The sequence below is a fragment of the Entelurus aequoreus genome, linkage group LG09 (genome assembly GCF_033978785.1).
Source record: "Entelurus aequoreus isolate RoL-2023_Sb linkage group LG09, RoL_Eaeq_v1.1, whole genome shotgun sequence".
NCBI lineage: Eukaryota > Metazoa > Chordata > Actinopteri > Syngnathiformes > Syngnathidae > Entelurus > Entelurus aequoreus.
Window position 1 is genome coordinate 11,909,733 of NC_084739.1, and position 18,374 is coordinate 11,928,106.

At 40.8% G+C, this 18,374-nt stretch overlaps 1 protein-coding gene across 5 annotated transcripts in view; it reads right to left on the bottom strand.

Moving 5' to 3' along the window:
* The window catches only part of LOC133657115 (2-oxoglutarate dehydrogenase-like, mitochondrial), a 105,188-nt gene that overhangs the window by 73,934 nt on the left and 12,880 nt on the right, over positions 1-18,374 (bottom strand). For 4 of the 5 annotated variants that reach the window (XR_009827228.1, XR_009827229.1, XM_062058058.1 and 1 more), the window contains 7 exons: positions 17,159-17,261; positions 10,760-10,875; positions 7,019-7,173; positions 3,047-3,193; positions 2,893-2,983; positions 2,648-2,827; positions 2,448-2,576 (listed from right to left, as the gene is read on the bottom strand). Coding sequence is in view for 2 of the 5 variants with exons in the window: in XM_062058058.1 (XP_061914042.1) it covers positions 2,448-2,576; positions 2,648-2,827; positions 2,893-2,983; positions 3,047-3,193; positions 7,019-7,173; positions 10,760-10,875; positions 17,159-17,261 (921 nt within the window). In the remaining 3 variants the exon portion in view is untranslated. Of the gene's footprint in view, positions 1-2,447; positions 2,577-2,647; positions 2,828-2,892; positions 2,984-3,046; positions 3,194-7,018; positions 7,174-10,759; positions 10,876-11,020; positions 11,043-17,158; positions 17,262-18,374 lie in introns of those variants that run through there. The other variant, XR_009827230.1, reaches the window with a different exon arrangement.

Here is an 18,374-nt window from a genome sequence, read left to right on the forward strand (position 1 = left end):
ATTTAATTTCATGTTTATTTTATTTAAACATATTTTACCTTATTTCATGTTTATTTTTATTTAAACAATTAATTAACTTCATTAAATATTTACTTTTATTTAAATTAATTAAATGTCATTTCATGTTTATTTTTTTTTAAACATTTATGTAATTTCATGTTTTTTTATTGAAACATGCATTAAATTTTATTTCATGTTTATTTTATTTAAACATATTTTATTTTATTTAATGATATTTTTATATACACATTTAATTAACTTCATTAAATGTTTACTTTTATTTAAAATTATTTCAATTTCATTTCATGTTTATTTTTATCTAAATATTTATTTAATTTCATGTTTTTTATTGAAACAAGCATAACATTTATTTTCATGATTATTCAAACATGTATTTAATTTAATTTAATGTTTATTTTATTTAAACATATTTTATTTTATTTCATGTTTACTTTTAATTTAAACATTTATTGTATTTAATTTCATATTTATTTGTACTGAAGTATGATTTTAATTTAATTTCAAGTAAATTTAGATTTAAACATTTATTTAATTTCATTCCATATTTATTTTTATTGAAACTAGGGTTTTACGGTATACCGGACTAATAAAGTACCGCGGTACTAATGAATTAAAAACGGTGCTATACTGCGTCTGAAAAAGACTTACATTTATATTATATTTTTCCAGACATGACGGCGCGCTGGTGAAATAAGCAAGCGGCGCATGTTAGGCACTTCTCAAAGCATACGCACAGTGTACTTACAAGCAGACAAACTGTGGAGATACAAGAGGGAGAATAGACGTATTTTGGCTTAAAACCAAACAATGAAGGTGAAGCTATAACACGGAAACGCCGCTCTGGAAGAGGTGTTTAGTCATGGTTAGTTAGCTAACAGTTCATCAGCATTCTGCAGTGTTTTAGCTACTTCTAAATCACTAATCCTCGTCTCCATGGCGACGAATAAAGTACGTTTTTTGCAAGTATCATTCCTGCAGGAAGAGGAATAGCTAAACATGCTTCACTACACACCGTAGAAGGATACAATAGCTTGCGCTCCTGAATGTAAACAAATGCCATGGGTGGATCTACACCTGACATCCACTGTAATGATACCAAGTACAAGAGCGTATCTAGTCGGTACTACAATGATTACATCAACATTTTATTATCTCAAAATCTTTTGTCATTTCTTATTGTTTATTAACTTAGTAAATTCATCCCTGGACACAGGAGAACTTTTAATAATGACCAATGTATGATCCTGTAACTACTTGGTACCGGATAATGTAGTATCACCCAAAACTTATGTAAAGTACCCAAACAACAGAAGAATAAGTGTTTATTACATTTTAACAGAAGTCTAATAGAACATGTTAAAACAGAAAGTAAGTATATGTTAACAGTAAATGAAAAAGTAGATTAATAATTCATTTTCTACCGCTTGTCCCTCAAAATTTTGACAAAATAATAGGATGGAAAATGACAATATATTACTGCATATGTCAGCAGCCAATTAGGAGCCTTTGTTTGTTTACTTACCACTGAAAGACAAGTTTTCTAGTATGTTTACTATCTTATTTAATGACAACATTTTTCTTTGATTTTAATAGGAAACATGTTTAATGTATCATATGATTATTAGTTAAAATAAAGCCAGTAATGAGGTCCCCTTTATTTTTGAAAAGTAGCAAAATACATTTTGGTATCGGCACAATCCTAATTTAAACATGTATTTAATTTATTTAATATATATTTAAACATTTATTTTATTTATTAAATTTTTATTTTTATTTAAATATTCATTTAATTAAATTTCTTGTTTATTTTTATTCAAACACGTATTTAATCTGTTGTTTATTAATTTCATGTTTTTTTTTATTTTAAAATGTATTTAATTTCATTTCATGTTTATTTTTGTTTTTCATGATTATCTTTATTTAATTTGTATATCTATTTCTATTTAAACAATTATTTTATTTTATTTCATGTTTATCTTTATTTAATAATTAATTTTATTGTATATTTACTTTAATACCTTTTGGACATCCAAATTTTTATTTAGAATTAAATAAAATGTCTTATATTTTCTATTATTTTTTCAAAATCATAGAAGAAGTTCAATATGGATTTTAAATTCACATTTTCAATTTAATTTTAGAATAAACAAGAAAAAGAAAAAAATATTAAAATAGCAATAAAAAAATAATGAATAATAATAATACACTATTTCTAATGGAAATGGAAAAGCAAAATTGTAAACACATATTGGTGTCATTAAAAAAGTTGTACAAAATGGTACATAATCATTTAAATGTACTTCAATTAAAAAAATGTGATATGTGAGATATGTGCCTTTCATTGGACGGCGATGATATGAAAAATAAAATGTGTTATTTTCCAGTAAATTCATTTCCCGACTTCCATAGGAGTGTGATCCTGTTACCTGGTTGTTGACCACCACATGGACGGTACCATGTGTGGTGTAAGAGGGGAGCTCACTCAGGTGGAAAGTTTCGTACACCACACCTTGCCCGGCGAAGGCAGCGTCTCCGTGCATCAGGATGGACATCACCTAAAACACGTCAACGACTCGTTGACACAACGTCAAAAAACATACTTTGTAGTTTTACCACCATGATGGACCTTTTTCCCCAGCGTGTCCCCTCTGTAGAACTGCTCAGCTTTGGCCTTGCCTTGCACCACGGGATCCACCGCCTCCAAGTGGGAGGGGTTGGCCATGAGGGACAGCGTGATGTTCTTGTCCGTCTCACGGTTTATCCTCTCGTGGTACATTCCCAGGTGGTATTTGACGTCCCCCGAGCCCTTTTAGGCGACACAACACATTCAAGTATCTCCAAATGCGCCGCGGCATCTGCAGGCTCTCTCACTTCATCCGCCGCCTCCAACTTGGGGTCAAACTGACAGAAGATCTGGTCCAAGTCCTTACGGATCACGTTGGCCAAGACGTTGAGTCGACCCCTGGAAGCGAAGATCGTGATATCGATACGCGGTCTGATGACAGGACATGTGACGCATATTTACCGATGCGGCATCCCCATGATCACGCTGTCGACGCCGGCGGCGCTGGAGATGTCAATGATGGTTTTCAGAGCGGGGATGAGGACCTCGCAGCCTTCCAGACCGAAACGTTTCTCTGACGACCATTTCCTGGCCAGGAAGTCTTCAAATCTACGAAAAGGCTTGCTCGTTAACAGTCATGACAGCAATTTAGGACAGGTGCACCTTAAAGGCCTACTGAAAGCCACTACTACCGACCACGCAGTCTGATAGTTTATATATCAATGATGAAAGCTTAACATTATAACACATGCCAATACGGCCGGGTTAACTTATAAAGTGACATTTTAAATTTGCCGCTAAACTTCCGGTTCGAAACGCCTCTGAGGATGACGTATGCGCGTGACGTAGACCGGCGAACACGGGTATGCCTTCCACATTGAAGCCAATACGAAAAAGCTCTGTTTTCATTTCATAATTCCACAGTATTCTGGACATCTGTGTTCGTGAATCTGTTTCAATCATGTTCATTGCATTATGGAGAAGGAAGCTGAGCAAGCAAAGAAGAAAGTTGTCGGTGCGAAATGGACGTATTTTTCGAACGTAGTCAGCCACAACAGTACACAGCCGGCGCTTCTTTGTTTACATTCCCGGAAGATGCAGTCAAGATGGAAGAACTCGGATAACAGAGACTCTAACCAGGAGGACTTTTGACTTCGATACACAGACGCCTGTAGAGAACTGGGACAACACAGACTCTTACCAGGATTACTTTGATTTGGATGACAAAGACGCAGACGTGCTACTGTGAGTATGCAGCTTTGGCTTCTAAACATTTGATCGCTTGACCGTATGTGCGCAACTTTTTTTTGCGTATGTACGTAACTTTTTTAAAATATATAAGCTTTATGAACCTTGGGTTAGGTGAACGGTCTTTTGGGCTGAGTGATTGTGTGTGTTGATCAGGTGTTTGAATTGTATTGGCGTGTTCTATGGAGCTAGGAGCTAGCATAGGAGCTAAGAGCTAGCATAACACGTACCGTACCGTACGTGCGCGTCACGTACGTAACTTTTTAAAAATATATAAGCTTTATGAACCTTGGGTTAGGTGAACGGTCTTTTGGGCTGAGTGATTGTGTGTGTTGATCAGGTGTTTGAATTGTATTGGCGTGTTCTATGGAGCTAGGAGCTAGCATAGGAGCTAGGAGCTAGCATAACACGTACCGTACCGTACGTGCACGTCACGTACGTAACTTTTTTAAAATATATAAGCTTTATGAACCTTGGGTTAGGTGAACGGTCTTTTGGGCTGAGTGATTGTGTGTGTTGATCAGGTGTTTGAATTGTATTGGCGTGTTCTATGGAGCTAGGAGCTAGCAGAGGAGCTAGGAGCTAGCATAACAAACACGCAGGTGTTTTTATGCAGGATTAATTTGTGGCATGTTAAATATAAGCCTGGTTGTGTTGTGGCTAATAGAGTATATATATGTCTTGTGTTTATTTACTGTTGTAGTCATTCCCAGCTGAATATCAGGTCACCCCCGGCTCTCACAGCATCTTCCCTATCTGAATAGCTTCAACTCCCCACTAGTCCTTCACTTGCACTTTACTCATCCACAAATCTTTCATCCTCGCTCAAATTAATGGGGAAATTGTCGCTTTCTCTGTCCGAATCTCTCTCACTTCATGCGGCCATCATTGTAAACAATAGGGAACTTTGCGTATATGTTCAACTGACTACGTCACGCTACTTCCGGTAGGGGCAAGCCTTTTTTTTATCAGATACCAAAAGTTGCAATCTTTATCGTCGTTGTTCTATACTAAATCCTTTCAGCAAAAATATGGCAATATCGCAAAATGATCAAGTATGACACATAGAATAGATCTGCTATCCCCGTTTAAATAAAAAAAATTCATTTCAGTAGGCCTTTAAGTTAAGTTAAAGTACCAATGACTGTCACACACACACTAGGTGTGGCGAAATTATTCTCTGCATCACCCTTGATCACCCCCTGGGAGGTGAGGGGAGCAGTGGGCAGCAGCGGTGGCCGCGCCCGGGAATCATTTTTGGTGATTTAACCCCCAATTCCAACCCTTGATGCTGACCTCTGCTGTGTTGATTATTTTTCTGACAAATACCATATTTTCCGGACCATAGGGCGCACCGGATTATAAGGTGCACTGCTGATGAATGGTCTATTTTCAAGCTATTTTCATATATAAAATGCACCGGATTATAGGGCGCAATAAAGGAGTCATATTTGTATTTTTTTCTCTGTCATCTTTGTTGTAGCGGTGTAGCGTGCAAGGACGGGAGTGGAAGAAGTGTCAAAAGATGGAGCTAACTATTTTAATGACATTCAGACTTTACTTCAATCAATAATGGAGCAGCATCTCTTCAACCGGAAACAACAAGGCCGGAAATGTGTCCCGTTGAAAACCCTCCGACCGGAACTCTCTAATAACTAAAGTTCCTTGGGTGAATAATGTAAACTCACTACACCGGTATGTTTTAGCGCTTTCATGGCGAGTTTACTGACAGATATAAGTAACAACTTTACACTACTTTATATTAGAAAAGGATGAATGTCCCATAACAAGAAGATAGAGGAAAAAGAAGAAGCTTATCGACTACAGTGTCGACACGGACTACAAAGGCAGACGTGTGCAATTTTGCAGGACTTATGCAGATCCCAAATACAGATCAGCAGGTACGAGAAGGTAAGAAAAGTTGTTTTTGCACAATATTGCAAAAGAAAACGCCAGGTAATATGTCTTACCTTATACACACACCATAATAATTGTGCCGATTGTATTGTACCATATGTCCCGACAAGAAATCTGCGTTCAAAGAACTCCGGCTTATTAGTGATTCCCAGAGCCAAAAAAAAAGTCTGCGGGCTATAGAGCGTTTTCTATTCGGGCTCCAGTACTCTGGAATGCCCTCCCGGTAACAGTTAGAGATGCTACCTCAGTAGAAGCATTTAAGTCCCATCTTAAAACTCATTTGTATAATCTAGCCTTTAAATAGACCCCCCTTTTTTAGACCAGTTGATCTGCCGTTTCTTTTCTTCTCTCCTCTTCTCCCCTGTCCCTTGCGAGGGGGAGTTGCATAGGTCCGGTGGCCATGGATGAAGTGCTGGCTGTCCAGAGCCGGGACCCCGGGTGGACCACTAGCCTGTGCATCGGTTGGGGACATCTCTGCGCTGCTGACCCGTCTCCGCTCGGGATGGTTTCCTGTTGGCCCCGCTGTGGACTGGACTCCCGCTGATGTGTTGGATCCACTGTGGACTGGACTTTCACAATGTTATGTCAGACCCACTCGACATCCGTTGCTTTCGGTCTCCCCTAGAGGGGGTGGGGGGTTACCCACATATGCGGTCCTCTCCAAGGTTTCTCATAGTCATTCACCGACGTCCCACTGGGGTGAGTTTTTCCTTGCCCGTATGTGGGCTCTGTACCGAGGATGTCGTTGTGGCTTGTACAGCCCTTTGAGACACTTGTGATTTAGGGCTATATGAATAAACATTGATTGATTGATTGATAATACTTGTATGTGTAATGCTCCGACAATCCTTCAAGCGGTGCGGCTTCATAGCTTACCAAAGTCATACTAAAACATTTTGATAGATTTTTAAACGCCGTGTGTAATGTTCTATATTTTCAATGGAACATATAAAATGTTGGTGTTGTTTACTTGAGTCATATTGCAGTCTACACGTATCGCTTATGTGTGACTGCCATCTACTGGTCAACCTAATCATTACACCATGTACCAAAAAAAATTGCTTCGAGGTCGGTAAGCACAACCAGATTTATTCCGTACATTAGGCGCATTAGGCGTTATAAGGCGCACTGTTGAGTTTTGGGGGGAAAAAAAGGATTTTAAGTGCGATATATAGTCAGGAAAATACGGTACACCAAATGGCAGTGCTATCGTCGCAAAAATTGAGCGAAATTGGTCTAAACATGGCCGTTATGTTTAGCTGTGCTGACCGTGTTGATCTGATGAGGCGCGCCAGCAACGTCCTCTTCTCGGCGTTGGCGAACTGCATGACTCCAGGCGTCTCGAACTTCTGGCGAATCCACTGACACTGGTTCACGTTGTTGATGAACATGAATTCCACTCCCACATGACCGCAGTAGGACGCCTGGGGGATAAAACAATGGATGATCAGGGCATAAACACTCCATGCATTGGATACAATACAATTGTACTTTGTCCCTCTGTTCAGAGGCGAGTCAACTTGTCCTTTATAACAGTTTTAGTACGGTTTAGCAGTGATATAATTTAGCTAATGCTAATTTAGCTAATACTAATTTAGCATCGCATTGAAGGCCATCATTGTGACAGTTTTATGGCCGTTTTTCTAAAACAACAATACTGTTTAAAGTCATATTATCTCTAAAGTTATAGGGCATGATGTACTAAGTCCCAAACTATGGAATTGCCTGTACTATCAGCGGGCGTGCTAAATAAGGACGCAAAACAGCGGACGCAGAACAGTTATAGCGGTATAGCTCGGTTGGTAGAGTGGCCGTGCCAGCAACTTGAGGGTTCCAGGTTCGATCCCCGCTTCCGCCATCCTAGTCACTGCCGTTGTGTCCTTGGGCAAGACACTTTACCCACCTGCTCCCAGTGCCACCCACACTGGTTTAAATGTAACTTAGGTATCGGGTTTCACTATGTAAAAGCGCTTTGAGTCTCAAGAGAAAAGCGCTATATAAATATAATTCACTTCACTTATAGCAGAACTGGGCAAAATACGGCCTGTTAAGATTTTCAATCCGGCCCGCCGTACGTTCTACATAATTATTTTAAGACCTTTAACATCAAAACTGTAGCCGCCATTATGATGTGCAGTGCTGTTTTTAAATTACCGTAAGTCTTAAACTATAGAAAGTATTTCAATGGTCTAAATCTGCGCTTTCGGGTGTTATAGGAGTTATTACGGTAATCTACGTCACAGCAGCTAAGACCAGGAACAAAGCAGAGTGGGCGGGGTTTGTTTTCAGAGCAGCCAGCCCCAAACGCATGTGTCAGGAACAGATGCGGAAGCAGATTTTTACATGATAATATATCATATTGTAGGTGTTTATTACACGTTGCATGCATATTTTGCTGTTTTTTTACATTTTTGTTGTGCTTTGCTTGATTGTAAAAGATACACAACTATGGAGGAGCTGGTCTGAGAAGTAAAAGAGGAGTGATGTTCATATGTTGTTAATATTCAGTGTTTTATAGTTCATAGATAATATTGTAAATCCCACTTTCTTTATTTTAATGTACATTTTGGTTGTCCCATTCAGTAAAAAACTGTAAAATTCCATTCCGTTTTTTTGAGGTGGTCTGTCATAACCTTTTTAAAACTCTATCGGACATTGTGACTTTTGGTATTAGTGGTCCTGAAAAAAAGGGACCCAAACACACATACTGTACAGCAGGTTTTTACAGCTAAATGTGTATCAATAATTTATACACACATACACCTTGGCCCCCAGACACATTTTTTTCTCTCAATGTGGCCCCCGAGTCAAAATATTTACCCAGCTCTGAGTTATAGTCTTGATAAATCACACTCCGCGTGCTAAATATTCACAATTTCTTAGTAGATCAACTTTGCGTGTGCTATCAAGTTTGCACGTATTTTGATACACGCAAACCTTAAGCACGGTGATTCTCAAACTGTTGCTCCATCTAGTGGTATTAAGCATCATCAAATATTCAAACAGTGTTACTATTCAAAATGTGTGGAAAAAAATAATAAACACTTTTTAAAATAAAACCTTTGCTTTTTTTTCAGTACATTTTTAGGCCTATAACGTTACTGTATTTACATATCATATCTGTTGGAACTAAGAGTCAAATCATATCACATCTGTTGGAACTAAGATTCAAAGCATTTGACATCTGTTGGAACTAAGAGTCAAAGCATATCACATCTGTTGGAATTAAGATTCAAAGTACATTACATCAGTTGGAACTAAGAGTCACAGCATATCACATCTGTTGGAACAAAGAGTCAAAGCATATCACATCTGTTGGAATTAAGATTCAAAGTACATTACATCAGTTGGAACTAAGAGTCACAGCATATCACATCTGTTGGAACTAAGATTCAAAGTACATTACATCAGTTGGAACTAAGAGTCACAGCATATCACATCTGTTGGAACAAAGAGTCAAAGCATATGACATCTGTTGGAACTAAGGTTCAAAGCATATCACATCTGTTGGAACTAAGAGTCAAAGCATATCGTATCTGTTGGAACTAAGACTCAACGCATATGACATCTGTTGGAACTAAGAGTCAAAGCATATCTTATCTGTTGGAACTAAGACTCAAAGCATATGACATCTGTTGGGACTAAGAGTCAAAGCATATCATATCTGTTGGAACTAAAAGTCAAAGCATATCTTATCTGTTGGAACTAAGACTCAAAGCATATGACATCTGTTGGAACAAAGAGTCAAAGCATATCTTATCTGTTGGAACTAAGACTCAAAGCATATGACATCTGTTGGGACTAAGAGTCAAAGCATATCATATCTGTTGGAACTAAAAGTCAAAGCATATCTTATCTGTTGGAACTAAGACTCAAAGCATATGACATCTGTTGGAACAAAGAGTCAAAGCATATCTTATCTGTTGGAACTAAGACAACGCATATGACATCTGTTGGAACTAAGTGTGAAAGCATATCTTATCTGTTGGAACTAAGACTCAAAGCATATGACATCTGTTGGAACTAAGAGTCAAAGCATAGCATATACTGTATGTTGGAACTAAAAGAGTCAAACCATATCATATCTGTTGGAACTAAGAGTCAAAGCATATCATATCTGTTTGAACTAAGAGTCAAGGCATATCATATCTGTTGGAACTAACAGTCAAAGCATATCATAACTGTTGGAACTAAGAGTCAAAGCATATGACATATTTTGGAACTAAGAGTCAAAGGAACTAAGTAAGAGTCAACGCATATGACATATTTTGGAACTAAGAGTCAAAGCATATCATATCTGTTGGAACTAGGAGCCAAAGCATATGACATCTGTTGGAACTAAGAGTCAAAGCATATCATATATGTTGGAACTAAGAATAGGCTTCTCAAACATGGGCTATTTTAATCGTAATACATCTATTTTTAACAATATCATATCAGAACATCAAAGAAACATAAAAATTGTATTAAAGGATTAATAACACTTACATCCTCTTTTAGTGGTAGCAGTGTTGTTGATCACCCTTTTTTGCCAGTGCGTCGAAGTCTAGTATCAGTTTTGTTGTGGCAATTCTCAAAACAGCTCTTTGCTCAATTCTGTTTTAATATTAAGCGGCCTGGACTAAGGGGGCCAATGGGCCGGATGTGGCTCGTGGGCCATAGTTTGCCCACCCCTGCTGTAGATTGTAGTCTTGTTCATACGTGATTATTTATAGTAAGTACACATCATTACATAGCTTGTACAATATCAATAATACAATATTTCTTAATATCTAATTATAAACGTACTACAACTGCATTTTTGTTGGTTGTATCTTTCATGCCACACTCTGGCTCCCATAGCCAAATCTTCTTCTGGTCAACAAGAGAAATACAGTAAACCCGCGTTTATCGCTGTTAATTGGTTCCGGGCCTGGCCGTGGTAAATGAATTTCATCAAAGAAAAATTATCACTCATAAATGTTATATTTTCATTGCTAGTGCATAACAAATCTGTAGGAATCAGAGTACCTCAAGTCTCCGTATGACTTCTCTAAGCGTGAGAGTGGTCTCTCCTCCCCCGATGAATGTGGTGTGAGGCAGCCGGAAGCTTCTATCCAGGTCAGACTCATTAAGACCGTAAAACCCTATTATGACATTGTACAGGGGAAAAACAGGCTTAAAAAACACTTTATCAATTAAAGTTATCTAAAGTAATAATATACATATATATTTTTTAAGCAATGTTGGTCCTAAGAAATCTAATAAATACATAAAAGTGCAAGTACATACATGTTCAGCTATATAATCCATCCATCTCCATCCATCTTCAACCGCTTATCCGGAATCGGGTCGCGGGGACAGCAGCTCCAGCAAAGACCCCCAGACTTCCCTCTCCAGAGCAACATTTGCGACTTCCTCCTGGGGAATCCCGAAGCGTTCCCAGGCCAGAGAGGAGATGTAATCCCCCCATCTGGTCCTTGGCCTGCCGGGGGGCCTCCTCCCAGTGGGACGTGCAACGAGGACCTCCCTAGGGAGACGCTCGTGAGGCATCCGCACGAGATGCCCGAACCACCTAAGCTGGCTCCTTTCCAAGCGAAGGAGCAGCGGCTCTACTCCGAGTCTCTCTCGGGTGACTGCACTTCTCACCCTATCTCTAAGGGAGATGCCAGCCACCCTTCTGAGGAAACTCATTTCGGCCGCTTGTATCCGCGATCTTATTCTTTCGGTCATTACCCACACTTCATGACCATAGGTGAGAGTAGGAATGTAGATAGCTCGGTAGACCGAGAGCTTTGCCTTCTGGCTCAGCTCCCGTTTCGTCACAACAGTGCGGCAGAGAGACTGCAATACTGCCCCAGCTGCTCCGATTCTCCGGCTGATTTCCTTCTCCATCTTTCCCTCACTCGTGAACAAGACCCCGAGATACTTAAACTCCTCCACCTGGGACAGAGTCCTGTCCCCTACCCGGACTGTACAAACCATCGGTTTCCTGCTGAGAACCATGGCCTCAGATTTGGAGATGCTGATCCTCATTCCAGCCGCTGAACACTCGGCTGCGAACCGATCCAGTGAGAGCTGAAGGTCACGAACCGAAGGTGCCATCAGGACCACATCATCTGCAAACAGCAGTGACGCAACCTTTAGCCCCCCGAGACGTATACCCTCTCCGCCATGGCCACGACTCCGCCTAGAAATCCTGTCCATGAAAATCACAAACAGGATAGGTGACAGAGCGCAGCCCTGGCGGAGACCAACCCCCACTGGAAACGGATCCGACTTACATCCAAGCACCCGGACACAACTCTCGCTTTGGTTGTACAGAGATTGGATGGCCCTCAACAGGGTTCCCCTCACTCCGTACTCCCTCAGCACCTCCCACAAGATCTCCCGAGGGACGCGGTCATACGCCTTCTCCAAATCCACAAAACACATGTAGACTGGATAGGCATACTCCCAGGCCCTCTCCAGGATTCCCGCAAGCGTAAAGAGTTGGTCAGTTGTTCCACGACCAGGACGGAATCCACATTGCTCCTCTTGAATCTGAGGTTCGACTATCGGCCGGACCCTCCTTTCCAGTACCTTGGCGTAAACTTTCCCAGGGAGGCTGAGTAGTGTGATACCCCTGTAATTAGCACACACCCTCTGGTCCCCCTTTTTGAAAAGGGGAACCACCACCCCAGTCTGCCACTCCCTCGGCACTGTCCCAGACTTCCACGCAATGTTGAAAAGGCGTATCAACCAAGACCGCCCATCAACACCCAGAGCCTTCAGCATTTCTGGACGGATCTCGTCAACCCCCGGAGCTTTGCCACTGTGGAGTTGTCTAACTACCTCAGTGACTTCACTCCGAGAGATCAACGTCGATCCCCCATCATCCTCAGGCCCTGCTCCTATCAGGGAGGGTGTGTCTGATGTATTTGGGTTCAGGAGTTCCTCAAAGTGCTCTTTCCAACGCCCCACGACTTCCTCACTTGAAGTCAGCAAAGTCCCATCCTTGCCGTACACAGCTTGGATGGTTCCCTGCTTCCCCCTCCTGAGGTGCCGTATGGTCTTCCAGAACAGCTTTGGTGCCGCCCGATAGTCCTTCTCCATGGATTCCCCGAACTGCTCCCACACCCTCTGCTTAGCCTCGTCCACAGCCACGGCCGCTGCCCTTCGGGCCCGCCGGTACCTTGCAACTGCCTCCGGAGTCCCCTGGGATAACATACCCCGGTAGGACTCTTTCTTCAGTCGGACGGCTTCCCTGACCACCACTGTCCACCAGGGTGTTCGAGGGTTACCGCCCCTTGAGGCACCTAAGACCTTCTGGCCACAGCTCGCATCTGCAGCTTTAGCAATAGAGGCTTTGAACATTGCCCATTCCTGTTCAATGTCCCCAACCTCCACAGGGATGGCAGAGAAGTCCCGCCGGAGGTGGGAGTTGAAGTCCTTCCGGACAGAGGACTCCTCCAAACGTTCCCAGTTCACCCGCACTACACGCTTGGGTTTGCCAGGTCTGTCCAGAGGTTTCCCCCGCCATCTAACCCAACTCACCACCAGATGGTGATCAGTTGACAGTTCAGCCCCTCTCTTCACCCGAGTGTCCAAAACATACGGCCTCAGATCAGCTGATACGATTACAAAATCGATCATTGATCTTTGGCCTAGGGTGCTCTGGTACCAGGTACACCTATGAGCATCCTTATGCTTGAACATGGTGTTTGTTATCGCAAGTCCGTGACTAGCACAGAAGTCCAATAACAATCCACCACTCAGGTTCAGATCAGGGAGACCGTTCCTCCCAATCACGCCAGTCCAAGTATCACTGTCATTGCCCACGTGCGCGTTGAAGTCCCCCAGCAAGACTATGGAATCCCCTGCCGGCGCCCCATACAGGACCCCATGCAAGGTATCCAAGAAGGCTGAATACTCTGAACTCCTGTTTGGTGCGTATGCACAAACAACAGTCAGAGTTTTCCCCCCTCCAACTCTAAGGCGAAGGGAGGCGACCCTCTTGTCCACTGGGGTGAACTCCAACGTACAGGCACTCAGCCGGGGACTCGTGAGTATCCCCACACCCGCCTGTGCCCTCACACCCTGAGCAACTCCAGAAGTGAACAAGGTCCATCCCTTGTCCAGGAGTGTGGTTTCAGAGCCCTTGCTATGCGTAGAGGTAAGCCCCACCAGATCCAACCGGTAGCGCTCCACCTCTCGCACCAGCTCAGGCTCCTTCCCCACCAGCGTAGAGACGTTCCACGTCCCGAAAGTCAGCCTCTGCTGCCCCGAATTGGTCCGTCCGGAGCCTCCACTTTCACCGCCATCCACTTGGCAGCGCACCCGACCCCACTGGTTCCGACCGCGGGTGGTGGGCCCACGTGGCAGAGAAGATGGCGTGTCCACGTAGCTTCTTCGGGCTGTGCCCGGCCGGGCTCCGTGGCAAGCCCGGCCACCAGGCGCTCGCTGACGAGCCCTACCTCCGGGCCTAGCTCCGGAGGAGGGCCCCGGGCTTCCTCCGGGCCGGGTAACGCATCCTCTTTTAGTGTAGTTCATGGGGGGTATCGTAACCCTGATGGGGGGGGCATTCGGGTGCTACACCTTGCCCAAGGGTGACCCGGAACTATGTAAGGCAGGGGCGTTCAACTCCCTGAGGCTTAATACAAGCCCACATACCAGCTATATAAAATTATATTAAATGTAATTCTAACTTCCTGATCAATTACATGTACGTACGTGTGAATTCTACTTACCTATATAATTATAGGAATGCTAATGATGATTTACTGTATATACATATTATTTCGTATTATGGTGAATAAGTTATGTCCTAGAGCAGTGGTCCCCAACCTTTTTGTAGCTGCGGACCGGTCAACGCTTGAAAATTTGTCCCACCTTTTTAAAAAAAAATTTTGTCATAAAGGAATACAATCATATGTGCTTACGGACTGTATCCCTGCAGACTGTATTGATCTATATTGATTTATAATGTATAAATTGTGTTTTTTATGTTGATTTAATTAAAAAAAATAAAAATAATAATGTTGTTTTTTTTTAATTTCTTGTGCGGCCCGGTACCAATCGGTCCACGGACCGGTACCGGGCCACGGCCTGGTGGTTGGGGACCACTGTCCTAGAGGATTTATTCAACATTTAGTATATATTAGATTCCTTTTTTTTTTTTTTTTTTTTTTTTTTTGTCAAGTAAAATCTAAATTTAATTCAGTTTAATTATATTTTATTTCAATTAAATTTAAGTCAATCAAATCAATTTCACTTCAATGTATTTCAAATTAAATTATTATTTACTTTTGAATAATATATATAAATTATTTTTTTCCACACTAGAGTTTTTGGGTGGGGGAGGGTGGATAATAGAACTAGGTGATCCTTGACGATAGTTGTGGTGGTGATATTGATGTTGATGATGATGATAATGAGGATGATGATGAAAATACCAATGTTGATGATAGTGATGTTAATATTTATGTTGGTGATGATAATGATGATACCGATGTTGATGTTGGTGATGATAATGATGATACTGATGTTGAGGGTGATGATGATGATGTTGATACTGATGTTGATGCTGGTGATGTTGATAATGATGTTGTTGATGATGATGTTGATGATGATGATGATGATGTTGGTGATGTTGATGATTATGATGATAATGTTGATGATGATGATAATGATGATGATGATAATGTTGTTGATGATGGTGATGTTAATGATCATTGTGTTGATGATGATATTGATGATGTTGGTGATGGTGTTATTGATGTTGATAATGATGATGATTATGATAATAATGTTGGTGATGATGATAATGATGATAATGTTGTTGATGATGGTGATGTTAATAATGTTGGTGATGATGATGATGATAATAATGTTGATTATTGTGTTGATGATGATATTAATAATAATGATGTTAATGATATTGATGATGGTGATGTTAATAATGATGTTGATGATGGTGTTGGTGATGTTGATAATGATGTTGATAATGATGATGTTGATGATGATGTTGATAATAATGTTGATGATTGTGTTGATGATGATATTGATAATGATGTTGATTATGATGATGATGATGATAATGATGATGATGGTGATGTTAATAATGATGTTGATGTTAATGATGTTGGTGACGATGATGATGATGTTGATGATGATATTGATAATGATGTTGATGATGATTATGTTGATGATGATGATGTTGGTGATGGTGTTGTTGATGTTGATAATGATGTTGATGATGATGATGATAATAATGTTGATGATTGTGTTGATGATATTGATAATGATGTTGATTATGATGATAATGATGTTGATGATGGTGATGTTAATAATTATGTTGATGTTGATGATGTTAATAATGATGTTGATGTTGATGATGTTATTGATGATGAGGATGATGTTGATGATGATATTGATAATGATATTGATGATGATTATGTTGATGATGATGTTGGTGATGGTGTTGTTCATGTTGATAATGATGTTGATGATGTTGGTAATGTTGATAATGATGATGTTGATGATGCTGATGTTGATGATGGTGAAGATGATGATGTGGATGATGGTGGTGTTGTTGATGATTATGATGATAAGGTTGATAATGTTGGTGATGATGATAATGATAATGATGATGATGACGGTGATGTTCATGTGAATGATGTTGATAATGCTGTTCATGATGGCGATGATAATGATGATGATGATGTTGATGATGGTGATGTTGATAATGATGTTGATAATGATTATGATGTTGATGATGAAGATGATAATATGATGAATAGTGCCACTTATGCCATGCACTTTGAGGGTAGCCACTTAACTTCATGCACTTTATGGGGCAGCATAAAATAATGATGGGGATGATGACGATTTGTGTAGCTATATTACTGTTTTTTTTAACGTATTTATTATTGTTTTGTAAGAATGCGAGACAAATTTACCTGCGGGTACAAATAAAGAAATCTAATCTAAATCTAATCCAAAACTTTTCTCAAAATGAAAGAATATAATTAAATGTGGACACCACGTACGCACTGTACATCATACAATATATGTGGCCCCACAGCAGAGCGGGACAAAGCCCACCTGAGAGCTGGAGAAGCTCAAAGCTCGGTAGCAACATAAAAGGAGACATGTGCAAATCAAATCAAGAACAAGGCAAAGACAAAAATAGACATCATGTGCTATCGGCTGAACATGTACAGTAAAAAGGCTCATTAGCTTTCATTAGGCAGCTATAGACCTTGTCACAATATATAATGTGATGAAATGCTTGACCAGATACAGGCAGAAAATGATCATATTTGTAGACAGGCATTATCTCTGTCCCTACGGACTGTGGAGATTGGACGGTCGCAGGTTAAAAACCCGCTGCGTGGTCTGCATGTCCTAATAAACAATGCAGGTGAGTGATTTTGGTGGATTGCTTACCTAATTTTTCAATGGTGGTGATGAGATCAGAGGGAACAAAGGAGTCCAGGTCAGCATCAAGGATGCCCAGAGGGTCTAACTGGGCCACATGATGACCACGTATCTACAAGGGGATGGATGGATTTTACAGACAGAAAGTTACAGGAATGTACACTTTATTCCATGTTTACATCTCATTGTGCAACATGAGAATGTTTGAAGGGGGAACCAAATGTGACCTCTGAAAGGGGTACACCTTTTTTCCAAAGTAGGACCCCCACCCAGACATACAAAACTAGTACATAACTCATAAAAAACAATATTTTTTTGTTATTTTCATTGTAAGTGGGCCAAATCACATATTTAATCTCATGAAAATGACTGCTGTCATTAGATTATGATGATGAAACATTTAACTTGTTAAGTCAGGTTTGGGACAGGTGTGCCGCTGGTATGGCCACAGAGTGCACGTCTGATGTTGCTCACGTGAATTCTGGGGGAGTTTTTGCGTTTGCTCACACACATAAAAAAATGAGAGGGAACATTGTCTAGGTGTCCCATTCTCTATGTCTATAGCATGAATTCCAAAAATATCTATCTGAGGTGGTGACTTGTCCAGGGTGTACCCCGCCTTCTGCCCGAATGTAGCTGGGATAGGCTCCAGCAACCCCCCGCAACCCAGAGAGTGACAAGTGGTAAAAAATGGATGGATGGATATACCAGACAGAAAGTTACAGGAATGTACACTTTATCCCATGTTTACATCTCATTGTGCAACATGAGAATGTTTTAAGGGAGAACCAAATGTGACCTCTGAAAGGGGTACACATTTGTTCCAAAGTAGGACCCCCACCCTGACATACAAAACTAGTACATAGCTAAAAAAAAAACAAGATGTTTTTGTTATTATCATTGTAAGTGGGCCAAATCTCTTATATCAGACAATAATCTCATGAAAATGACTGCTGTCATTAGATTATTATGATAGAACATTTAACTTGTTGTTAAGTCAGGTTTGGAACAGGTGTGCCGCTGGTATGGCCACAGAGTGCACGTCTGATGTTGCTCACGTGAATTCTGGGGGAGTTTTTGCGTTTGCTCACACACATAAAAAAATGAGAGGGAACATTGTCTAGGAGTCCCATTCTCTAGGTCTATAGCATGAATTCCAAAAGATCTATCTGAGGGAACGACTTGTCCAGGGTGTGCCGCACATTCTGCCCGAATGCAGCTGGGA